Source organism: Phyllostomus hastatus, unplaced genomic scaffold, assembly GCF_019186645.2.
Source record: "Phyllostomus hastatus isolate PE091 unplaced genomic scaffold, TTU_PhHast_1.1 phas_contig_113, whole genome shotgun sequence".
Classification (NCBI taxonomy): Eukaryota; Metazoa; Chordata; class Mammalia; order Chiroptera; family Phyllostomidae; genus Phyllostomus; species Phyllostomus hastatus.
This window is the reverse complement of record NW_025333530.1, coordinates 6,307,414-6,334,410: the sequence shown is the minus strand read 5'-3', so window position 1 is coordinate 6,334,410 and position 26,997 is coordinate 6,307,414. Positions and strand designations below refer to the sequence as shown.

Below are 26,997 nucleotides of genomic sequence, written 5' to 3'. Positions count from 1 at the left end.
GGGAGTTATGTTCCAGAGACCTCCGCCATAGGTGAAAATCTGTGAAGTAGTGGCGTTATATTTATTTTATCATTTATATATATTCTAAGGCTTTATAAATCCTTCCCACACTCCTATAAACCTTTCCCACTCTCTTATTAACCTTTCCCACACTCTTATAAACACTTCATATGCTCTTAAACACTTTCTACACTCTTAAATCTACGTAATTTTAACAACATAGAAAATTCTATATGGGTACTCACCAGTGAAGTACACTACAACTTGAATGATGATCATGAACTATGTAGCTGTGCAGTAGTGATGGCGATGAAGGTGATGGCAATGAGATGAATGTACTGCACAGCCGAGAAAAGCAGTACAGCTCTTCTGAAGGCACCAGTTCATCAGGCGCTTCATCAGGTGGTGCAGTATCTTTACCCTGGGCCATAACTTCTATTTCTGCTAAAGGCATAGGCGTAACTGATCTCTTTGTCCGAGTGATTAACATAGTTATGGGGAGTTCCTGGCACTGCTTTTTATCCACAGAGGCAGCTTCTCCATGCAGAGAAACACTCTTTAATCCAAAGCATCTCTGGAATTTGTCAAACCAGCCCTTGCTGGCACTGAATGGGGTTGGTGTGGTGGGAGAAGCACTTGACGGTCCTGCTTCTTTGTTGTTGTCCTCATCTTCATCCTCACCATCGTCATGAACATCCATGCTTTCCACAAAACTATCATAAAGTTTCTTGGCCTTTGTCCTGATGGTGTTGGTATCCAGCGAGATATTCTTCTTCCTGCAGTTATTTATCCACAGGGCCAATGCAGACTCCATCCTCACAATGGCCTTATTGCTGGAAGTGACCACCCTCTTTGCAATCTTGTTAAAAGTCATTGTTGCTGTAGACCTAATATTCTTCTTGTCTTTCTTTATGTAGTGAACAGTAGATTCGTTGATCCCATAATGGCGGCCTACAGCCACGTAGCTTTTGCCTTCCTTTAACATGTCAAAAAGTTCCACCTTTTCTTTGATGGTAAGCATATTCCTCTGGTGCTTGGGTTCACTGCCAGAAGCCTTAGAAGGTGCAGAACATTTGGGTGGCATCGTAAGGTTTGAAATAAATTCAACCTTTTACGAAAATTTCACAAAAACACAACATCGCAGAGCAACACTACACACAGTGATCTACGTCGATGTGAAGTGGACCAGGAGAGATGCTGAATGTATGGGCACAGTGTGGGAGAGCAAACAGACTGATCGTATGGTCACTGAGCCAATCAGCACCCAGGATACAGAACACAGTGCTATGGTTGGTCACCCTCCAATCCATCAGCCAATAGTGTGCCGTGTACAATCTTATAGCAAACTTGCTCAAATGATAGTGGCATACTGCATTTCCATTGTGTATAGTATGGTATTCATCTGCTAATGAAATACATACTGTATTTGATTTTGATTTAATATTTTTAATATGTTTGAATTAACATTTTTATATTGCTTAAAAGTTTTTAGCCAAAAATAATTAAAATCATAAATTTTCTATAAATACCTATATACCACAAAGTCCCGCAATATAGTGAAAACTCCGCAATACAGAATTAGATATATTTTTCTTAAAAAACCCGCAATTCATTGAAGCCATAATAAGTGAATTGCGATATAGTGAGGGACAACTGTATTGACAATACTGCTTATAGACACATAGAACTTTCTTTGTATTTGTATATTTATTTATTTTTTTATTGTTCAAGTACAGTTGTCTCCATTTTCTTGCTACCACTTTCCCCTTCCCACCCACTTCTACCTCCTACACCCATCCTTTCCCCCTTTCGCTCATGGGTCTTTTATACATGTTTCTTGATGACCCTTCCCCTTCTTTCCCCTGTTATTCCTCTCCCTGCTCCCCTCTGGTTACTGTCAGTTTGTTCTTTATTTCAATATCTTTGATTTATTTTGCTTGCTTGTTTGTTTTGTTGATTAGGTTCCACTTATATGTGAGATCATATGGTATTTGTCACTCACAACCTGGCTAATTTCACTTAGCATAATGCTGTCCAGTTCCCTCCATGCTGTTGTGAAGGGTAGGAGCTCCTTCTTTTTCTCTGCTGTGTAGAATTCCATTGTGTAAATGTACCATGGTTTTTTGATCCACTCATTTACCAGTGGGCACTTAGGTTGCTTCCAGCACTTGGCTGTTGTAAATTGTGCTGCTACAAACATTGGGGTTCATGGGTTCTTTTGAACTGTTGTTTCAGAATTCTTAAGGTATAATCCCAGCAGTGGAATTACCATTTTCAGTTTTCTGGGGAAATTCCATACTGTTTTCCACAGTGGCTGCACCAGTCTGCAATCCCACAAACAGTGCACTAGGGTTCCCTTTTCTCCACAACCTCTCTAACACTTGTTTGTTGCTTTGTTTATGATGGCCATTCTCACCAGTGTGAAGTAGTATCTCACGGTGGTTTTAATTTGCATCTCTCTGATGGCTAGTGATGCTGAGCATCCTTTCATATGTCTCTGGCCCCTCTATATGTTCTCCTTGGAGAAGTGTCTGTTCAGGTCCTTCACCTATTTTTTAATTGGATTGTTTGTCTTCCTGGTGTGGAGTCGTTTGAGTTCTTTATATATTTTGGAGATCAAAACCTTGTCTAAGGTATCATTGGCAAACACAACAAAATGTAAAAAAGTCTCTTCAAGATACAGGGAGGAACTCGGGTTTTAAAGGAGCAAGCTATTGAAGTTGATATCTATGTTTCCACTGTTTGCATGACATTATGGCCAGAATCCCCTTCTTTAAAATCAAAATCACTACCAAACTCTTCTAGGCAGATGAGAAAATGCTAATTTAAAGATTTCTAGAGGCTATTATACTACTCAGGAACTTATTCTTTGACAAAAAAAATCATTTTATGCTCTAGAAATAGAATTTTGTTGTAAATTTGTATATATCTGCTACATGGTTGTGGCTACAACTTTAAGATAAAGTTAGAATTAAGGAAAATATTTCAATGATTCCAGACAGATTTTTATTGGTGAAGGCAAAGGAATGAAGGGAGAAGGAAAGAAATATGCTTCAGTGGAAAAGAAAAGAGAATCATTTCTTCTTTTATGGTTAGACTTCTAAAGCAATACTGACAAATAGTATTTTTTGAGATGAGAATGTTCTGTCTGTGGCTTGAAGCTACTGTATTGAACTATGCAACTTTAAAGGGTAATTACAAATTCAAATGGAATATAAACTTTCTTAACTGTTCATCTTCACCTCAGATATATATATTTCTCCTTTTGTGGTAATAAGGAAATATGGAGTTTTAGAATTGCAAAGACTTTCCTAAAATAATTATGTAAATCTTTCCATCATTCCTTTTTATTTTATGAACAAGGAGCCTAAGATTGATTGAGACTGAATGAGACTCCCTTAGCTCACACAGAAAGGGAATGTTAGAGCCAGGGCTAGGGCTAGGGCCCAGGTTTTCACTGTCCTTCTAGCCTCAATTTTTCTCTCATATCTGGTCTTAAAAATAAGAGAGATGAAAAAGAGGCCAATGTAATCAAGTACAGAGAATTCATAAAGAAAATAGCCGAAGTGCCCGCTTGTCCTCTAAAGCATTAAAAATAGGCACCTAGTAATGTGGGTAACCTCTTTTAGTTCTGAGAGGAGGTGACGTTTGGGAAAAGATCAGGATATTATCCTTAGAGATTGTATTCCTGAGACTACACAGTCCATCTTGGTGTAGGAAGTACGATGGAGCTACTATTGATAGGCTTGGATGAAACTGGCTCTGTGCTCCCAGGATCTAATGAAAATAATATGAGAAAAGGCTGACCTGCCAACACTATTCTACCTACCTACCCCCAAGTTAGCCTCAGAATTAACCCCTTTCAAAAAATAACGGAAATAATTTTTCCCTCTCCTTTCAGTCTTTGACTTACCCTGTTATTGTTTATTCATTTGTCTCTTATTCTTACAGATGTCTCTATAAACCAGTGACAGTTGTCTCTTCTAACACACACCTCAGGTAATAAGAAGGAGCACCACTCTGAAATCAAAAACTTCTGAGGGCAGTGTCCTCAGAGCACGATGCTAGAACCAAGAGCATCAGCATCACCTGGGAATATGTTAGGAATATTGATTATAGAGCCCTACCCCTTATTGAATCAAAAAAGTTTTAGGACTAGGGCTTAGCCCTCTGTGTATTAACAAATGCTATATGCAATTGAGGATAAAATTTGAGAACCACTGTTCTAGGGCATTCTCTAGGCCAAGTCTTGTTTCTCAGAAGTGATTCAACCATAGACAGGTAGCATAGCCCAAGGAATCAGATTCAGGTAATGGAGTTAATCCTTAGCAACACCAGGAGGGCAGTTTTCCAGGTCTCTTCAAGATTACTAAATGTCTGGAGAAATACTGTAGGCTCTAGTAGCCTAAGACAAAAGCAAACAGTAAACAACCACCCTTTCATGACTTTATTAGTGAACTGAGTTTGTAAGACAAACAAGTGAACTAAATTCCAAAGGGTGACAAGCCTCCCTGAAAAGAGATAGGACACATAAATTGTTTTACCTTTGGAAGAGCATAGGGTGAAAATGTAACCATCATCAAAATGAGTCCTGGATGTTGTAGACCTGGGCCAAACTTTGGTCTCCAGTAAAAAAATTGGAGTCATTGCTAAACAATATATACATGTTGCACTATATTTGCATTATGTGAACCTGGATTTAACTTTATCCTGTAAATAAGAATGTTTTTTCAGCACATACGCTATTTTTTTAAAATCTGCTTTTCCTCCTACATAGACACAGTGAAACAGATGAAATAGCAGTTCTTCCTACTTGCCAAGTGTAAATTGTTACTTGCTGTTTCCAGTAGGAGGGACTCTCTCCTGAGCTACTTTTAAATATGAGCTACTACTAAATGCTTTTAATAGTTTTTGTGCCAAGGAAATGATGGGAACCATAATATCTTAAGGAATAAGAAGATTATACTAAGGCTACATGAAAGCAGTTGTTATTTTAAAGCAAGTGACCCCTTTAGACTTCTTAAGATTTTTAGAAAAGTCCCAAATAACTACTGCTGCAAAGAATGTGTGGTGCCTCTGTCCTTTGCTAGAGAACCACTGCTAATAGTAGTAACAGCCATTATGTGTTGGGCACAGACCTGTTCCACATGTACTTAGCTAGGACCTTAGGTGGATTATCTCATTTAATCCTCACAACAACTCTGATTGGGAAACATTAATACTTCCATCTGATGGACTGGGAAAAAATGCATTTGAAAAGGTTTAACCAGTCCACAGTGTTGAAGTAGCAGACCAGTTTTAAAACTCTGATATGTCTGCTTACAAAACTGATGCTGTTAATCCTCATCTCTTGGTACTCTCTCCCCGTACCTTTAGCTTTAAACATTTCTATGGTTTACTTACCTCTTTTCCTCAAATATACTCCTCTTGTCCACTTAGAGAACTACTTCAAGGATCAGTTCAATTTATGCCTGTGTGACAACTTTCCTGCCCAGATTTTTCTGTGTTCCCTCTTCAAGCTCCCCCAACTCCTCATACTAAATTCCCATCATGATTTTTCATTTAAACTGTCAGTTCTCTCTCATTACACATTGTAATATAATTACTCCTTTAGAGGTCTCTCTCAATGACCAGAAACTACCTCAAAGTCAAATTTAGTTTCTTGTTCTCTTTCCCCATACCTCTAGCCTACATTTATACCTCCATTCTATGATATTCTCAGAATCTTAGAAATTTAGAACTGGGATGGATTTAAGAAGTGGAGGAAGAGAAAGAAAAGAGAAAAAAAGAATAAAGAGGTTTAACTTAATATCTTCAAGGACCAAGAGTTAAAAAAATATTAAGTGGCTAATGACTGTTGCTTTTCTTAATAAAATAAATCCTCAAAGGACCATAAGTCCCATCATAACAATGAGTAAAGGCCATATAATCTTCAAAATTATAACTTTTCTTGAATTCATTAGTGAACTGAGTTTGTAAGACAACCAAATGAACTAAATTCCAAAGAGTGACAAGCCCCTCTGAAAAGAGATAGGACACATAAAGTGTTTCACTTTTAGAAGAGCATAGGATGAAGATGTAACTGTCATGAAAATGGGTAAGAAGGAATCTACCGAAAGTTTAATGCATTTCTGAAAGGTCAAATGTGGGCTAAAGTATCAGTTTAAAGTAACTGGGAGCCCTATTTATTTTCTTTTCCATGGGCTGCTACTGGTTTTCTCACAAGAAAGATTAGAGGTAAATCAGGAAATGGAAAAGAGGCATGCAAAGAGGTATATAGGCATGCAAAAATGTTTGGTTTCCTGTGAGAGATGGGCACAATACACTGCCTTCTTCCTCAGAGCCTTCTTTCATATTAAGCAAAAGCCTTAAGCCACCAAGGAAGGGATATCAAACCCTGTCACCCTCAGGACCCAGCTAAAGTTCCATTGCTCTCTGAGGACAGGTAGAATCAAAACTTATTTGTCTGTTGGAAAGCAACATCTTCCTCACCTATAGGACTTAGGCAGATATTCCCTATTCTGGGTTATCTACCCATGTGAGAAAGGTAGAGAAACTTCTTAGTTCCAGGATACTAGGCCAATGAAAACAAGAGGTCTAGTACCATTTAGGGGAGAGGGCAGAAACTCTTTTCTGCCTAAGACAGAATTTTCTGTCACAAATTCAAGGCAGAATTTGATGGCCATGGTGTTGAAGAGGGACAGGGACAGAAGACCCTGCTTCAGGAGCCCAGGTGCACATATTCTGCCAAAAATTTAGACAGACGAGGAGAACTGAAAATTTCATGTGCCCCATGAAAAGCCTAATGCTGAATAATAAGCAATAAGAGTCTACTTCTAGGACAAGAGCAAGAGCTGGTGAAAGACATCCCATCTCTCCTCCCTTCTCCCACTGTAGGGCAGGCATTCAGGGACTGCTAAAAGCTGAAAGTGGAGCAGGGACAGTGAGAAAAGCTGCAGTATTTAAGGCCTCATACTAAGCACTAGGCAACAGTAGGTCATCACTAGAAAAATATGAAGTCTGTACACTGAAGTTAAACAGATAGCAACAACAAAACCCAAACACAATTTGCCAACTGACTAAATTGATTCAGCTTCTCATGCTGATGGCATAATAGAAGATACATGCCCACGTCCATGAATAAATACTATTTACTTCAGTCTCTGTTGTTCTTTTATAGCAATGTCCAGTAATCAATCAAAAACTTCATAACATTAAACAGCAAGAAAAAAAAATGTTGAAAGATAAAACAGCTGACCAGATTGAGAAATAAACTAGATGTTGGAACTATCAGACAGAGACATTAAAACAATTAAGACTAATATGTAAAAGGTCTAGTGGAAAAGGTAGACTGCATTCATGAACAGATGGGAAATTTTAGCAGAGAGATAAGAACTAAAAGGATTCAAATGGAAATCTTAAACTTGTCATATCAAAGATGAAGAATTTTTTCAACAGATTCATCCTCAGGCTTGACATAGCTGAAGAAATAACTAGTAAACCTAAAGATGGATTAACAAATTTTCAAAAGTGAAACACAAAGAAAAAAGATGTGAAGCATGCAGGAGCTATAGAACAATGTCAAACATAAATGGGATGGAAAAATATTTGAGTATATAATGGCCAAGAATTTTATAAAATTAATGGAGAAGCTCAGAAACTCTCAAGCTGAATAAATAAAACCTAGATCCTCCTGCAGTGAAATTGGAGGGAGAATATCCAGGCAGGGAGGGATGACTGGAACTCTCAATTCAGTAACTTGTCCCTTGACTTTTATACACTGTTGAGGATCTCTTCCTGGTTACTACTGGTGTCACCACACTGGCAGTTTAAGACACTGACCCAAGTGTAAATACAGGAATCTTAGTGCCAGCATCACAGCAGGCGTGTGGGAGTACCCAAGTCAGACACAGGACTGCACTTCTCAATGTGTGTTCAGTGTAAGTGGGACACATTACTCCTGTCAGATATTCAGGTGAGGGGAAGAGGTTTCTTTGTCAGTTTTCCCTATACACAGTAAAAGCTCTGGAAATAGAGAGGTAAAGAAACCTCTTTAACCTGTTGTTTCTCTCAGGTTCCTTTTTACTTTTATTATGTCTTCACAGAGCAAACTGTAGAAGGGATAGGATTTTGTTTTTCTCATTCATCTCTTAGAACAGCCTGGAAGTTGTTAATTTATTCAACAGATATTTATGATAACTTTCATGCAGTGTACATTCTAGTAGGAGGGATGTAGATAGCAAAACACAAACAAATGAGATTGTTAGTAAGTAGTACTTAGTACAAAAAAGTAAAGTGAGATGAGAAAGAGTGACTAGGTAGGATAGCTGGACATTTATTAACATCTCATGGAAGATACTCAGAGAAATGCTTGGCCTTATGGAAATAAAGATAATGGCATACCATTAAAAATGGCATTTATCAGTTAGGGCTCTTCTCCCTTTCTCCTAGCGAGCCCCAAAGAGCTCCACTCTTTTTAAGACACCAGATCAAAGAGTAAGAAGTCAGACTAGGTACTCTTACCCATTTTAGAGACCTGCCTCTTCCTGTGTCAGAGAAGACCTGTGACTGTGTATCAGGGGCTTTACAGGACCATAACAAGGTAGACATTCATCATCATAATTCATTCAGCAAACATTTATTGAGTATTTTCAGTGTCAGGCACTGCTAGGAATACAGCAATGAACAAGACAGACTGAAGCCCTTGTCTTCACGGAGGTCAGGGACCCTGATTTTGTTCAGCCCATATTTTGGACACATTAAGCTCTGGTTCTAGAAAAGAGAAAGGCTTATCCTCCTCACTCCCTACCATCAGCACTACCACCCTCCTTTTGCTTTACTGTCTTAGGATGTTTACTTAGTTTTCTAGTTAGGAGAATATAGTCTGAGCAACTCAAGTGCAGTTAATTTGACTCTGTTTTTGTGGAATACTAACACTCCTTCTATATACCCAGAGTTGAGGTCAGTGAAGAGCTTTTTCTGAAAAATGAGAAGGATGAAACTTCCATTGAAATTCAGTTGTAACCTGCTTGAAGATTTATTCTTAAGTCTTCTTCAACCCCTAGATTCAGAAACCTCTGAAATGTATTTCCAATATAATTTTATTGGGAATTCATAGAAACAGTAGAGCACTTTCCCACTCACCTCTCTTTCTGGCAAGGCAGGCAATATTGCTTTATCACTTGTGCTGAATAGTCACAGAAAGCACATTATAGCCACACGCTAAAATGTTCACAGCCTAGAGATAAATTAGGCCACATATGTGTCTGCTCAGCTCCACCAACACAGATGCAAGGCATGCTTTGTGCTTTGTTAAGGCAATGATGTCAGTTTAGCTATGTGAAAAATGACTTAAAGTGTGGTTTTGTTTTAGTTGAGCTGTCAATTTTTATTTTGTCTAGCTTTTAATATGTGAGTTTCACACTTTAACATGCACCAGCCATTATTTATAAGTATTCCACTTATTACTAACATTTTAAGGCTTTGAATAAAATAGAAATTAAAACATTTGTTCCATAGCATTAATTTATGATCATTATGATCAATCTCTTATAATTTGAGCATGAGAAAAACAATTTGAGAATGACAAAAGGTTTTTAATGTGATGGTTCCCCATGATTGGTGTCCAGCTGGTGAGTGCTTTAATGCTCTTTGTTTTTCTTTAGTTTAGTTGGATTTCAGTTCAGCAAACATTTGTTCAGTATTTTGTGAGGAGCAAAACTGAAAAGTTTGCCCTTGCATCAGGGGTTAGAATTCCAGAACCACACCAGGCATCTGCACACATGCTTTTGTGCATGTGCACAGAACCAAGTCTTTGAGAGGAGAAGTAAGTCTGAGAATCTGTTAACTTGGGCAAGAAAGAGATGGTTGGCTTTGACTATTTTTAACAGCTTTTAGCTTTTTCTCACTTTTTGGAATGCTTTGATCATTTGAGGAAAGTCCTGCCACTGTGAACTAAGTTGCATGAAGTCAAATGTTCATCTTTCTGGAATTCTTCTCCTCTCCTCTATTATTTTTGTTTAAGAGCAATGATGGAAAAAATTCCAGAAATAGAGTGGTGTGAGAGTAAAGGTGGACTGCAATATAAAGTTAGGGAGAGAACAGGAGCAACTAGTCAAATGGGTCTGCCTCCTCTCAAGAGTTACTTTCTTTACCCTGTGGCCCCCTCAACTGTGGTAATCGTCCATCAAAAGAGATAAGGACCTCTGTTTCCCACCCTGACCCTACCCCCAGCAAAAAGTATTAGTATCAACACAGATTCATAGCAAAGTGGCTTTGGGATTTGGTTTTTGTTTCTGGATGATAAATTGAGTGATTTCTCCACTTTAGTTTTGTAGGTGGAAAACAAACTAAGGACACTTTTGTTTGCTTATCTACTTATTCTGCAAACATTTGAGTCCTCTATGAAAGTAATAGATCTAGAAACGGAATCAGAAATAAGACATGGACCCTATCTTGCTACACAGTGTAAAGTGATCACTAGGAGCTTGTCATGCAATTTGGGAAACATGGCATACATGTACAAAATAAGTAAAGAACATAAAAGATAATAAAGTGCTAATATGTAGCACGTGTAGTACATTCACTTAACGAGTAACTATAACACCTGAGTCAGATACTGGTACTATACCAGGGTACAGATATTTTTCTAAGGTTTCCTATAGTCTCTGTGTTTAGAGAGGAGAAAGATCAAGTATTACAGGTAATTTAAACATAAACTGCAGAATTTTTCTTGTTCTCAGTGTCCTTTGAGCAAATATATTTTTCAACGGGACCTATTTCAACCAGAAAAATGGAAAAATAGATAAAAGTTATGAGAAAAACTAGATAAAAAGTACTGCCCAAACTACTTCTTCTTTCCCAAAATCTAATCCAAAGCCTACTTGCTTTCTGTATCAGGTAACTGTTGTTGTTCCAGGCCTGGCTTTGCAATAAGTAGTTTTGTGACCTTCAGCAAATCACCTGTTCTTTTTAAACTCAAGTTTTTATCTTATCCAAATCATTATTCTCTGAAAAACTCATAAAATGCTGACTCCTTTGTGAAACTTTTTCTGATCTCTTGTCTTCCCTCCTTGCTCTCCCATCTTCTTCCCACTTCACCATCTGGTTGTCTCCAAGGACATTTTCTGACTCCTAAACTCCCTTAGTATTTTGTTATACCTCTTTTCTATAATACTTACCACTTTTGTGTTTGTTTTGTTTTGTTTCTTGTTTGGGTGAAAGATGTTAAAGTTGTACAGGGTTAAAAAAGTTATTTAAAATCCCCATCCCTTAAAAAATAAGATGCTTGTCCTTTAAGGGCTGTGTCGTATCATATTTAATTCATATATTCACACCAATTGTGACAGCACCAAGTGAAAAAGACTAATATTGGAAAATAGACAATTTCTTAAATATAAAAGTTGTTTTTCTTTACCCTTCAAATATGTTTAGCACAACATTTGCTGACAGCATATACCGTATATGTTCAATATAAAGTTTTTATTTTAAGAATTGGGTTTACTTTTGCTTGAAATTAAAAAGTATATTAGATTTTAATGCTTTAATGTTCATGTCAAGATTAGGTTTCATGAAACACTTAAGATATACTATATCTGCCCTATCTAAAACAAACTACATGATCTTTTTAATGTTATTATTTTTTATTCTGCCTACACTAAGTGACTTTTAGTATAGTAAAACAACTAGTAATCTGGAAAACTCAGTTGCCTGAATTATGGGGTACTTTGATCAAAAACAGACAGATGAGAATATTTTATTGCAAGCTAACAGCTGAGCTTTACTTATTTAACAAGCATTTCATGTTATGGTTAGAAACTTGTGAGCCTATTCCTTTTCTGGCATCATAACTACTGGTATCCCTAGCAACTGCTAAATCCTACTCAAGGATTTAGTCGTGTATACAGGGTCCAGCAGAAGGAAGGCCTGCTTGAGTGTGGTTGGTAGGGTAATATTATGGATGTCAAAATTTATAGTTTTAATTGGAACATTTCACCTAAGATGTTATGTGGTATGCTTGTGTGTGATATTGTTATGTTACATAATTACATGCTTATGATTTTGTAATAAAAAAGGGATTCTATTTGTACTGGACCCTGTATGTATATGACTTTGGTAGACAGAAAGGTTGTTCAGTCGTAATGGTTGAAATAAAAAGCATAGCAGGTTTTTAAGCAGTTATTTGAGACTTTCATGTACAAGATAGTTTTTTTTGTTTGTTTTAAAGATTTTATTTATTTCTTTTTAGAGAGGGAAGGGAGGGAGAAAGAGAAAGAGAGAAACATCAATGTGTGGTTGCTGGGGGTCATGGCCTGCAACCCAGGCATGTACCCTGACTGGGAATGGAACCTGCGACACTGGTTCGCAGCCCGCGCTCAATCCACTGAGCTATGCCAGCCAGGGCCAAGATAGTTAGTTTTAAAACATCTTTTTGAAAACTGAAATACATTGGCTGTCAAAAAAAGTGTTCTGAATCTTTCCTGATTCTTGACTGCAACATCAGTGTTATGAAAACCTGCTTGTGTTTGATAAAAGTTGCTGCTGCTGAGCACAAGAAAGCATGCTTTTCATTCTCAGACAGAAAGAAGGTACTTTCTTAGCACTGTGGAGAGGCAGTTTTCTGAAATATATGAAAATGTCTGCTCTAATCAGGAGATAACTTTTATACCCTATTCAATGTAGTTGTTTTATGTGTTATAATGCAAGAATAGTGTTAGAGCTTTGTAATAGCTGTACCAAGTAATGGCCAAGACCATTTTATTAGCACTTTATTGGATTTAGGAACTTATTTTATGTGTTTACAGCCTTATGTAGCATCTTTTTAACAATTATTTTCAAGACAGTTGGTTTTGGACCATTTAAATGGTGACTCTGCATAATCATCAATTACCTAAAATTTTATATTAACCAAATTGGAGTAATTTATTCATAAATTTCCCATAATTGTTCTTGACAAGGTCATTGGTGACTGCCATAATTCTAGGTCCAATGGTCTAGGTCAAATCATCTAGGTACAATGGTCTAGGTCAAATCATCTTTCTTGATCTTTTTGCAGCTTTGGATACTCAAATCTCTCCCTTCTTTCCTGGGCTTCTTGGTTCTGTTTACAGACAGCTAGCTCATTGTACTTTGCTAGTTTCTCCTTGTTTCTCAGCTTCTGTTAGTGTGTCCTGGGGCTTAGTACTTGAACCTGTTCCCCACCTATACTAACTCCCTAGATGATCTGATCTCTTTTATAGCTTTAAAATCTCCATTTTGATATCTGATAGGTAATTCAAACTTAATATGTCCAAGACCAATTCCTTATCCCACCCCTATCCCAATTAGTCATGGGATAGTCTATCATCAAATCCTATTAGGTTCTACTTTTAAAATATATCTAGTATAGAACTATTTCTTATTACCTCCACCACTACCAAACCATTATCTCTTTCCTAAGTTACTACTTTTCAAGAAGTGTCTAATGGGCTTTTACTTAAGGGATTTTAGCCAACTCATTACTGTGATTTTCTTTTATATTTTCTCTAAGCAAGTGTTTATTACATGCTTCCTCTTTGTTGCCCTCTCTGTGCTATTTGCCTAAAAAATTCTGTTACTTCTCTGTCAAAATTATTTTCTCATTGTATCTCACTCAGAATAAAAGGTAAAATTCTGTGCATGGCTCTGGCCACTTCATTGGCTGCTATATTTCCAGGTCCTTAATGCACTGTAGGCAATCATTAATATGTAAATGACTGAGAAAATTATTTGTAAATATGGAATACGATTTGGGATTTTAAAAGTAAAAGTTAAGCCTTTTGAACTGGCAAATCCACTGCTGGGACTATACCTTAAGAACCCTGAAACATCAATTCAAAAGAACCTATGCACCCCAATGTTCATAGCAGCACAATTTATAATAGCCAAGTGCTGGAAGCAACCTAAGTGCCCATCAATAAATGAATGAATCAAAAAACTATGGTACATTTACACAATGGAGTTTTATGCAGCAGAGAAAAAGAAGGAGCTCCTACCATTTACGAAAGCAAGGATGGAACTGGAAAACATTATGCTAAATGAAATAAGCCAGGCAGTGAAAGACAAATATCAAATTATCTCACCTATAAGTGGAAACTAATCAACAAAATAAACAAGCAAGCAAAATATAACCAGAGACAGGGAAATAAAGAACAAACTGGCAGTAACCAGAGGAGAGTAGGGAGTGGGATAAATGGGGAAAGAAGGGGAAAGGTCATCAAAGAACATGTATAAAGGACAACACATGGACAAAGCCAAAGGGGAGTAGAATTGAGGGTGGGAGGTGCGAGTAGGTGGGGTGGGGGAGAATGGTGGGGCCAAAATGGAGACAACTGTATTTGAACAATGAAAAATTTTTTTAAAGTTAAACTTCATCAGATAGTTTAGCCATCTCAATATAGAAAAACCACACCTTGAATTTAAAAATTCTCTTAATATTCAACTTTCTATTAGCATTTACTAAAAAAATATTTCTTTTTTTCCTAAATGATTTAATTTGAAATAAGTTCATCAAACCAAAACATGCTTAAAAATTTATTTCAAAGCCTCTGAATGAGTTTTTTCCCCTTTTAAGAGACTTGCACCAATTCATTGCCTTCTTTTTTTTAATGTCTTAAAGCAAATATTTATTAGGTGATTCTTTCTTACTCTGCAATATATCATATAGGTATTTTAGTAAAATAGTAGTTCAAGTTTCCTGTCAAAGCAAAGCCTTCTCTATTTGTTATGAATCCACTAATTGAATCAATTTATTTATGTGTCAACCTGTATATTGACCTTTTAGCATTGTGAGATGCAGGTAGTAGTAGATAACTTAAGTCACTGCCATGAATATACTGCCTCTAGTTTCTAATTCATGGGTATAATATGATATTTCTTAATTTTTTAATTAAGTATTATTAGATGACATGTTTTTAGGAGATCCAGAAACTGTAGATAGAACCATCTTTAATCAGATGTGACCCTTTTGTTTCCTTCAGTGTACCATTATATAATCATTACCTGAACCAAAGTACTCAAAACTACTGGAATGCCCAGTCAGCTTATTTGGTGGCTTGGTTCTTTACTGAATTAATAAATAAAAAAAACATGTAACCATGTCACATTGTAATCACTGTACACATAAATTTCCCTCAGTAGCATAAATATGTTTGGTAGTCTTTTTTGATTCAAGAAGATGACTCAAACCAATTTTATTTAGTTGATAATTAAGATACAGTATTGCCCTGGCTGGCATGATTCAGTTGGTTGGGGCATTGTCCCTAAACTGAATGGTCACAGGTTTGATTTCTGGTCAGGGCATTTACCTAGGTTGCAGGTTCAGTCCCCAATCAGGGTGCATACAAGAGACCACCAATCAATGTGTCTTTCCCTCTTTCTCCCCCTTCCTTCCCCTCTCTATAAAATCAGTAAGCAAGTCCTTGGGTGAGGATTAAAAAAAAGATGCACAGTATTTTTAAGTCCACATAAGTGACTAAATTGAAGTTCTCAGAGACAGTGCTCGTAAGATCATGTTCTCTCCTTTCTTGTAATGTCTTGTCAAGTGCTTTTGATTAAATGAATTCTTAATAGATGGAGATGCTATTGAGCAACTTCTGTGTCAAGGCTATTAAAAAGTTATGTAGTTTACTCTCTTCTTTGGAAATAACATTTCTGTGTATGGATCTTCCTCTGTTAGTGTAACTATTCATTAAAGTGTCCTTCTCTGTCCTTCACTCTCTCCTTCCATACTGCTATTCTGTCTTTGCTTATTTAATATTTATGTTTTCCATGCTCTTTATATATTGGTATCATTGATATAAGATTGTTGTTCTCATTATATCACATATACTGCTTGTTCTAATCAGCATTTTGATGATAATGCAAAGGTATTCCTTTGTGTATTTCTTACTTTTAAGGCCTTGCTTACTCTATTTATCCTGCCATTCATTCATATAACCAATAAGCCCTTATCCTAGCTTAGTTCATGTTGATCCTGGTATTAATATGATTACTGGGCTCTGTTCTATAATACCAAGTCAGAATTAGGACTCAGTAATATGAGCTACATGATGCATCATTTAATCATTGATGTTAATTTGGTAGTGGAATAGTACCAAATTAACAGTGCATGTTAATCGTACATGTTGCACACAACCACATCATGTTAAAATTTCTATGTAGAGGGGGTTTTTTGGTAATTTGAATGTGATTTTATTTAGACAATGACTATTGAAATGTAATACCACTTTCTCATGTTTTATCCCATCAATAAGACAGATAATTGCTTTAGACTAGATTTTCTTAAAATGTGCTTTCAATGTTGAGATGTTTGAGATAATCATGAATATCCAATGACACATTTTTATTGCTGAATAAGATATATTATTGATGTTGATCACGGTATTTTTAGCTTCATTTCAGTAGTCATCTCCTTTTTTTCTAAATTACTTCTGAACTAATTTATTCTCTACGACTCAGTAGGGCTATCTTTATACAGGTAATATAGAGTTCTAACTGACATATTATCATAACCAGGTAGGGTAAAACAGCTAGAACTTGAATTCTAGGTTAACGAGTTGGGCTTACTCTTAGTGTATATGCCATGATCATTGATAATATACATCAGAAAGGTTAATTTGATAGAATGAGAAGTGAGTAGCACAGATTGGAGAAGAGAGAGTAAGGAAGTAGAGAATCCAGTTAGGAGTTCATTGCAAACAGTAGTAGAGGTTATGTGGATCTAGACTAAAGAGATTTTATTTTTTAGTTAGTATATCCTGTAAACACAGGATGTGATGTGTGGGGAATAGAAAAAAGAAGAGTCAAAAGTAACACTAGGGCCTTCATACATTGTTAGTGGTAATTTAGCATGGTACAGTAACTATGGAAACAGTTTGTCAGTTCCTCAGTAACTTAAACATAGAATTGCTATATGATCCAGCATTTTCACTGCTGGATATATACAAAAAAGAAAAAAGACACGTTCAAACAAAAATAAATACATGGGCAGGAAAACAGAGACAACTGTATTCAAACAACAACAAAAAGGAATTAAAAATGTACATGAATTTTTATAGCAACACTATTCACAATAGCCATAAGATGGAAACAACCCAAATACCCATCAACAGATGAATGGGTAAACAAATGTGCTATATTAATACAGTGGAATAGTATTCTTCAATAAATAGGAATAAAGTACTGCTACATGCTACAGTATGAATGAACCTTGAAAACATTATGCTAAGTGAAGGAAACCAGACACAAAAGGCCATATATTAAATGATATGAAATATCTAGAGTAGGCAAATCCATAGAAAATTATTGAATTTGTAGTTGCTAGGTATTAGATACAGTGGGCAATGGGGAGTGATTGCATAATACAGGTTTTCCTTTGGAGATGATGAAAATATTTGGAAACTAGATAGTGTTGATAGTTGCACAACATTGTAAATATGCTAATTGCCACTGAGTTACACATTTTAAAATGGTAAGTTTTATTTTACATGTATTTTACCACAATTTAAAAAATAACTCAAAATTAAGCTAGGTTAAAAAAAAGTAATCCTTTCAGTTGGCACCATCATATTCCAGTAATTCACCAAAATGACCAACACATTAGGAAAGAGAAGAGGTACCCGCTATATGTTCTCTAGGTCTTTTAGAAAACATGGACTTGCTTCTTTGGGCCACTCATGTGCCAATCTACAAGAAAGGTGATATTGTAGGCAGCAAGAGTATGGGCACTGTTCAAAAAGGAATGCCCCACAGTTGTTACCAGGGCAAAGGGGGAGGAGTCCATAGTACCACCCAGCATGCTACTGTTGTGAACAAACAAGTTAAGGGCAAGATTCTTGCCAAGAGAATTAGAGTATGTATTGAGCATATTAAGCACTCTAAGAGCCAAGATAATTCCCTAAAATATGTGAAGGAAAATGATCAGAAGAGGAAAGAAGCCAAAGAGAAAGGTACTTGGGTTCAGCTGAAGTGCCAGCCTGCTCCGCCCAGAGATGCACAGTGTGTGAGAACCAGTGGAAAGGAGCCTGAGCTGCTGGAACCCATTCCCTATGAATGCATGGCATGAGAAGTGTAAAAAAAAAAAAAGACCTCAGTACTTTTTAAAAAGTAATATTAGGCCAAGAAGCACAGACTTAAATGCTTTTAGATCCCTGAGAGGTTCCTTAAACAAAGCAAAGTGGCAAGAAAGGGCATGTCATGAAATTGGGCATTTGAAATCAAAACCTTTTTGCAAACCAAATAAAATATGATTGTGGATTGTGGTTTTCAACCTCTACTACAAATTGAACTGAGCATTAATGACGGGTGATGTCAAGTAGGTAGCTGACAGTATAGCTAGACTCAAAGTTCCACAAGAGGAAAGAATAAATATTAATTTATTTACCCTGTATCGCCACTGTTGAACACAGTGCCTAGCTAACACACATACAAAGGTCATTTGTTGGATGAAAAGTAAATAAAATAAGTACATTGAAAAAGGTTTGGGCAGTAAGTCTATATTCTTTTTCTTAGTTACTTCCATCTTCATTTCATTCTCCACAACTAATCAATTTGCAAATTTTATCTATATTTTAATATCTTTTAAATATTTTTCTGTCTTCTATCCTTTTCTCACTGCCAGCACAGTGCCATGACATTTATTGCCTAAGATTACTACAATAAATTACTAAAGGTTTTCCTTCCTCTAGGCTTGCCCTCCTCTATTTTCTTAAATATATTACAAAACACAGTGCCCTGTAACCTTCTAGTGCTTTCAGATAAAATCTAAATGTGATAGGAAAACATCCATCTGCTGCTGCTGTTCCCCAGGCCCTTGTCACTCCAACCTTTCTGAACCACCCACAGTAACTGAAGCACACTGCACATGGTTGGCATGCTATTCTTTCTACTTAGACTGCTCTCAGCCTTCATTAATCTGTCTGTCCTTTAAGACTTTGGGTCCTTCAAGAAACTCTCCTAACCAATCCAGTGTCAAATAGGGGCCCCTATTTTCACTTCTCTCTGTGCCCCCAAGTACTTTGCCTATCTTTGATCACACTTGTTTCACTGGTTTATCATTGTGTTTGCTTGTCTAATTCCCGTATCACACGGCTAACTCCTTGAGGCTAGGGACCACATCTATCTCCAGGGCCTGTGTATGGCATACATCCAGTAAAGGCAACCCTTACCACTATTACAAATAATTAACTATATGGTGATCATATACTCAATATATGTTGGATGATATTATTCTAAGAATTGCAAGTTCCGGCCAAGATGGAGGCATAGGTAGATGCACCATACCTCCACGCACAACCAAGATAGGGACAACAACTTAGGAACAGAATAACATCCAGAAATGACAGAAAATTGATTTGAATGGAAATTAGACAACCAAGAAGTTGAATTAGACCTGTGCATCCAGACCGGTAGGAGGGATGGAGACTAGCCACCAGGCGTGGGTTGCACTGCAGAGAGCAGAGAGTGGTGGGACTGGGCACTTAAGGCATCCAGGGGCGCATAAGGCATCTGGGGCACACAAGACCGCAGCGGGTGGACCCTGAGTGCACAGGTGACAGCTGGCAGACCCCGGCCCAAGGGTGGCAACCGGCAGACCCAGTGAGGCAGCAATTGCAGAGCAAGGCAATGCACGCAATGCAGGGTCACAGCATGGGAAGTAGAGCCTCAGGACACTGATTGAGGAAACCTGTGGGAGTTGAAGCACACAGAGATACACCCAGCCTCACAGGGGAAGTACTTGGAGGGTCCCACAGCATGTACAAGCCCATCCACACGGGAATTGGCACCAGAGGGGCCCAGTTTGCTTGGAGGAAGCAGCAGAGGGGACTGAGGTCCCTTGGAGAACAGAGCTACTGCCATTGTTTCCTCTCGACCCTGCCCCCACATACAACATCACAACCCAGCGACTGGGGTGCCCTGCCCTGGTGAACACCTAAGGCTCCACCCCTTACTTTAACAGGTGCGACCAGACCAAAAAAAAAAGAGAGAGATAGCTCAAACAGGAGAACAAATCAAAGCCCCAGAGCCCATCCTTTTGAACAACCAAGAGATAGCTAGCCTATCAGATGCACAGTTCAAAACACTGGTGATCAGGATGCTCACAGAATTGGTTCATTTTGGTCGCAAATTAGATGAACAAATGCAAACTACAATAAGAGAAATTAAGGAAAATGCACAGGGAACCAATAGTGATGGGAAGGAAACTGGAACTCAAAACAATAGAGTGGACCAGAAGACAGAAAGAAACAACCAAACAGGAAAGAATGGAGAAATAAGAATTCAAAAAAATGAGGAGAAGCTTAGGAAACTCCAGGACACCTTTAAATGTTCCAACATCTGAATTACAGGGGTATCAGAAGGAGAAGAGGAAGAGTCAGAAATTGAGAACTTATTTGAACAAATAATAAAGGAGAACTTCCCCATTCTGGCAAAGGAAATAGACTTCCAGGAAGTCCAGGAAGCTCAGAGAGTCCCAAAGAAGTTGGACCCAAGAAGGAGCACACCAAGGCCCATCATAATTACATTAGTCAAGGTGAAAATGAAGGAGAGAATCCTAGAAGCAGCAAGAGATAAGGAAACAGTCACCTACAAAGGAGTTCCCATCAGACTGTCAGCTGATTTCTCAAAAGAGACCTTACAGGCAAGAAGGGGCTAGAAAGAAGTATTCCAAATCACGAAAGGCAAGGACCTACATCCAAGATTGCTCTATGCAGCAAAGCTTTCATTTAGAATGGAAGGGCAGATAAAGTGCTTCTCAGATAAGGTCAAGTTAAAGGAGTTCATCATCAACAACCCCTTATTTTATGAAATGTTAAAGGGACTTATCTAAGAAAAGAAGAAAGAAAATATGTGTAGTAAAATGACAGCAAACTCCCAATTATTAACAACCACACCTAAAACAAAACCAGAAGAAACTAAGCAAACAACTAGAACAGGAACAGAACCACAGAAATGGAGATCACATAGAGGGTTAGCAACAGGGGAGTGGGAGGAGGAGAGAGGGGAAAAAGGTACAGAGAATAAGTAGCATAGACAGTAGGGAGAAAATAGACGGGGGAGGGCAAGAATAGTATGGAAAATGTAGAAGCTAAAGAACTTATGACACATGGACATGAACTAAAGGGGGGGGAATGTTGGTGGGAGAGGGTGTACAGGATGGAGGGGAGTGAAGGGGGGAAATGGGACAACTATAATAGCATAATCAATAAAATATATTAAAAAGAGAATTGCAAAGCAGGATATAAGTGCTAGATAGCATATAAGAAATATCAACCAAGGATTCATCTGAAAGAAAATTTCCATAGGAAAGATGGCATTTGGAATGTGCAGTGACCATGGGCTAGGTTTTGAGAGGTTGTCGAGGTCCTATCTAGTACTTGTCATCATAATCATTCATTGATTACCACGTGTAAACAGACATTTCCAAGAAATATTCTATCATAAATTTTAGTTTATTCTGTTTTGTGGTCTAAGATGAAAAAACAATATCTCTAAAACTACCTAAATGTGGATTTGCTTATAGAATGAGCCTTAGTAATAACTATTAAGAGATATTACTGTGGCCAAGTTTCATGAGAACTAGTATCTAGTTTGAAAAAAATGATTAAGGTCCTAAAATGTCTTCTGCATTTCAGAAATAGCTTCACAAAGCTATTTGAAAATGGAATGTTCAGACATAAGAAGCATACAGCAGGTTAATTCTTAGACTCTGCTTGTATTTGTTAGATCATATTAGAGCTCTGTTAATTATAACTTGTAAATCCTAATCAGGCTATATTAAGAGACTAAATAGAAGGTTATAATCTTACCCCTCTTCCCCATTTCCATACTCTAGACACTAAAATAAACACATCTACATTGCACTCAGAATGAAAATAAATACTTCAGAGTCACATAATTGAGAAATATATTTTTAAGTAGGAAACACTGATTAAGATTGTAGTTTTAAAAAGAACAAAGTTTATTTGTATTTTTGTTTTCTTCTGCAAAAGAATTTTTTATTTTAAATTATGTGATTGCTGAGATGTTTATTTTTACTCAAGTAAATTCTACTGCTTGAATGTTGGGGGTGGTGTTGGTAACCAATGCTTAGGTTACTTAAGTCATGAGGCATCTCTTCTCATAATTATATGTAGATCTTTAAAGTGTACATTGGTAAATCCATACTGAAAAAGAAAAATATTTTCAACTCACCACAGATTCTCCCCCACAATCAAATCTACTTATTTGAAAGTATTATTGTGAGGTGTAAAATGAGTTAGTATGTATGGAAATTCTTTGAAATTGATTTAAAATGTAAACCATTTTTTTAAATAATGTAATTAACCTTTGGTCTATTCTAACCCCAGGCAAAAAAAAATATTTAATTTAATAATTGCTTCAGATTCACCATTATTTATAAGCATTTAAATGTTTTAGAGGTATTGCATAAACCCATGTCAGCTAACTATGCCCTGAACAGGCTGCCTGTTTTTGTAACTAAAGTTTTACTGGATCACAGCCACACCTATACATATAAGTATTATCAATGACTGATTTTGTGTTACAAAGGCAGTTGAAGTTGACTACAGAGACCATATGACCCACAAAGCCTAAAATATTTACTATCAGACCCTTTGAGTAATAATTTGAGGATGCCTAGTCTAAACTGTACTGCTATTTAATGCTTTATCATTATAATCAAAAAGCAATTATTTATTGAATATCTAAAATTTAAATGCAGAAGATGATTTTTCCCCTTGCAAAATTCTCCTGTCAGACAATTAAGAAACTAAACTATGTAAAATGCTGTGTTGGCCATTAATTGTTTGATAGCCTTGTGAAATATTCTTATTTTCTATAAATTTGAAATCACTGCCTAATAAAAGATGCCATTTTGCCTCTCCTGCTCCCCCACCCAAGAAAATTTCAAATAGGAAGGATTTTTTCTCTGTGATGGGCCTTTTCTCTCTGCTTAATTCCAACCCATAATATCAAACATAGAAACTCTCTTTCCCTTTTCTTTCAAAGGACTTTGATTGACTTGCCTTGTTATTCACTTATACATAGTATGTGCTTAACTAGTAATTAGTGAGCATAATAGAATTTACATATTAGGAGAGGAAGCTGTAGGTCAAAAACCACAGGAAATGATGGAACAACTCTCAGAAGTTCACCTTATCTGAAGTACAAATATATGCTACTTATACTTACTTTATTTAATGCATAGTTGTAAAACTTGAAACTGTTACAGACAGAATGTGTTATGGGGTCATAAGTGGTTCTCAAACTTCAATGTGTATTAGAATAATCTAAATGGCTTGTTAAAATACAGAATGCTGACCCAACCTTCCAGAGTTACTTATTCAGGAAGTCTGAGGTAGGCCTGAGAATCTGCATTTTTTAAGTTCCCAGTTGATACTAATGCTACTTGCAGGAGGCCACGCTTTATGAACACCTATGACAGAGGAAAGAATGGGTAAACATTAAGGCATTACTTCAGAGACTTACCGGGATAGCGTATGGTCCTTGGCCTTTTAGTATACCCAGGGGAGATTAGACACTGTGACCCATACTGTTGCCGACAAAATGAAAACAGCAGCAGTGGAGTCAGATTGGACCTTGATTCAGCATCCTGGGTACCTTGAGTTCTGGCTAAGAAAGAATTCAGAGTCAAGACTCCAACTATAAGAGAAAGTTTATTTAGAAAGTCACAGAGGTAGAAGTGAGCTGTAGAAGGAATGGGCTCAGGAAATAAGTTACAGAGGCAAAAGAAGGGCCCTTGGAGCTTATGAGAGAGGAAGATAAAGGTAACGCACATGAGGGGGGTAGAAATGGGGGAGACAAAAGGAACGGGCATGTTCTCCAGCAGGGAGAACTGAACTGGGTCATTGGTCCTAAGGCAGGGGTGTCAAACTCATTTTCACTGGGGGCCACATCAGCCTCGAGGTTGCCTTCAAATGGCTGAATGTAATTTTAGGACTGTATAAATGTGACTACTCCTTAACTAGGGGCAAGGAGCTCAGCACTGCCGCTGGGTAGAAACAAGGTGCTGGCCGGATAAAACAAGGTAGAGGACCAGATTCGGCCTGTGGGCCTTGTGTTTGCCACCTGTGTCCCAAGGGCATTTAAGGGTAGGGATTTCCGGGGAGGATTTCTATAGAATATTCACCAGCTTCCCAGGTATGTCCTTCAGTCAGTGGTCTCTACTGACTGGTTGATGCCAGGGCAGGGGGTCATTAGTCAATACAGCTTGTCCTGAAATCAGCCTTAGCATCATTTGTCTGGTTTTGCTGCTTTTCTGGGCCTGGAGCTAAAACACAACTGAGGCCTAGATGTATTTGATGAGGGTCAGAACTTCATTTTTCTGGTGGCTTAATTTTTAAGGGCTATTCTCTGGGCCCCTTGGTTCATTCCCCTTCTAAGGGGGTCAAACCCATATGACCAGCAAACAGAAAGGTCAGAGGGTCTAAACCACATGACCAGCAACATGCTGGGGGAAGACAAGTCACCCTGGGGTGAGGTCCTTGTTTTCCCAGTTCTGCCTGTTGCTAGACACCCAGGGCTTTCCACCTGGTGACTTTCTGTACCTGGCCTATCATCCTTACTCTACTCTGTCTAACTGCCTAAAACAATATTATTCTAACCCAAGAAGCATAAATAAGCTAACCTGTCCATTTATTGTGGCTGCCATGTGAAGCAGATACTAGGGATGACAGGGCATGGCCTCTTACATCCTATACCTTGATGGAGACCCTGACAAATTCTATGTTTCCATTTATATGAAGTTCTAGAAGAGGCAAAACTAATCTTTAGTGGGAAAAATATCAGAATAGTGGTCACCTTTAGCATGATAGGGTAGGGATGGACTTTTATAAGGAATTTGAGGGATTTGGGGGCTGATCAAGGACAAAGATATGACCATTAGTCAAGGTTGCATGAGAAAGGAAGTCCTTACAGCATGAAACTGTCTAGGCTTGTGGCCACAGGGCCACCATCTAGAAGGGGAGATGGGCAAGGGAATTCTGGAAGTGATGGATATTGAAGACGGTGTCTCTGGAGATTACACGTCTACTTCAGTAGCAAGGTCGGGAAACTCTGGGTCACAGAGCTCCAAAGGGTGGTAGTGACGTGGGGTCTTACAACCACAAGGCTTTATCTTATCAATGGATGGTCGGGCATAGTTTTGTGGAGTATGCAAAGCAGGCAAACAATAAATGGCTAAAGATCTGCTTGTCTGATTACTTTTAAAATAATTTGGCATATAAAAATTTGAGTTTGGTTCCAGTAGACTTTTTTGTTAATGAATCTCAGTCTGCAGTGAAGAAATAAATAATCCAGGGATTGGTACATCTTGAGTCCATCTTGAGCTGATTTATATAACAACTGACTGAGAAGGGGGAAAAGGAAATTGTTTGGAGTAACGATAGTGTTCTACAGCTTGATAAGGGTTTAGATTACTCAGGTGAATACAATTATTCAAACTCAGTAAATATTCACCTAAGGTTTGTACAGTTCATTGTGCATACATTTTTCAAGGTTCCATGTACATTTTATTTTTATTTTTACTAAATTTTTTGTGTTGACTTGGTCATTAAGATAACACAGGATTTTTAAAAATTATAAATATTGAAATCTAGTTAGGGATATTCATGTTGAAGCATTTAAAGGGAAAATGTACCACTCTATGCAGTTTCCACTGAAATGCCAAAAATAGAATGAATTAATGAGTAGACAGAAGGAAAGATAGGTATATTAAAGGAAGTATGGTAAAGTTCTAATTGTAGTACGTACATTGGGGTATTTATAATGTGTTTATTACAAAACTTCCAATTTTAATTTATGTTTGAAAATTTTTCATAATAAAATGTTAGACTACTTGTGGAGATAGCCTGGGGCACCACTTAGGAAACTATGCCATTGTATAAAAAATTATAGAATTTTTTATTTCTTGACCAACTATAAGCTATAATTTTATGGGCATTCAATCCCATATGTGATCATTTGACTAAGGATCTGTGGTGTTTGATCTGTTATAGGGAGAGTCCTTCTGCCAGCATGGACACATTTCTGTCATCATCTATGTGCTCCAATAGGACTCTGCTAATTGATGGCCGAGTGGAACTCAAAAGAGGCCTGCAAAGGCAGGAGCGGCACCTTTTCCTCTTCAATGATCTGTTTGTTGTGGCCAAAAGCAAGTAAGTATACTCCACACTTGCTCCTAGGTATCATAAAATTACACTTCCACTGACTAAATAACCTTTCTATTCAGTGTTCACTGTGAGAATGGCTGGTCTCTATTACGATAGCTAATAGCTGAAGTGAGTTTTATGTTTGTTTTGTTTTTACAATAAGAGGTCTCAATTGTTTATTCATTAAACAAGTGTTCATTTAAGTCCCACCCTGTGCCACACTCTGCATAAATGTAGGGGATCAGTGAAGAATGTGATGGGTGTGGTCCCTGCTTTTTGGTGCTTTCATTATTATGGTTTTGGGCAGGGGGCATTAATTACAGATTGTGACAATTCTATGAAGAAAATAGGGTGCTGGAAGAAGTAAAAGTGTAACATATGTTAGGTAGATGTAGTTAGAGGGAAAAATTAATGAAGGATGAAAAGCAACCAGCCGTTCAGATATTAGGAGGATGAGCATTCTAGGCAGAGGGAATACCAGGTACAAAGGTGGTGGGGAAAGTTTGTCCCTTTGGAGGAGTTAGAAGAAGGCCTGCCTATGTATATAACAGGAGCCTAATGTGCAGGAGGAGAGGAATAGGAGTGGAGATGGGAGAAACAGACAAAGGTTAGGTTATCAGCACCTTTGTAGGCTGTATTAATTATCTACTGTCGTATAACAAATTACCCCCAAAAATAACAGTGCATAACTACACACATCTCATGCAGTTTTTCTGTGTCAGGAATCTGGCAGTGGTTTAGCTGTGGTTCAGACTCAGCCCTCATGAAGTTGCAGTCAGGCTGTCGACCGGGTTATAATCATCTTAGAGTT

At 37.5% G+C, this 26,997-nt stretch overlaps 1 protein-coding gene and 1 pseudogene across 3 annotated transcripts in view; both read left to right on the top strand.

Moving 5' to 3' along the window:
- ARHGAP20 (Rho GTPase activating protein 20) overlaps nucleotides 1-26,997 on the top strand; it is a 132,413-nt gene that overhangs the window by 39,308 nt on the left and 66,108 nt on the right. For all 3 annotated transcript variants that reach the window (XM_045840059.1, XM_045840039.1, XM_045840049.1), the window contains exon 3: nucleotides 26,034-26,192. In XM_045840059.1, the coding sequence (XP_045696015.1) occupies nucleotides 26,034-26,192 (159 nt within the window). The remainder of the gene's footprint in view (nucleotides 1-26,033; nucleotides 26,193-26,997) is intronic.
- LOC123819663 lies at nucleotides 17,602-18,082 on the top strand (annotated as a pseudogene).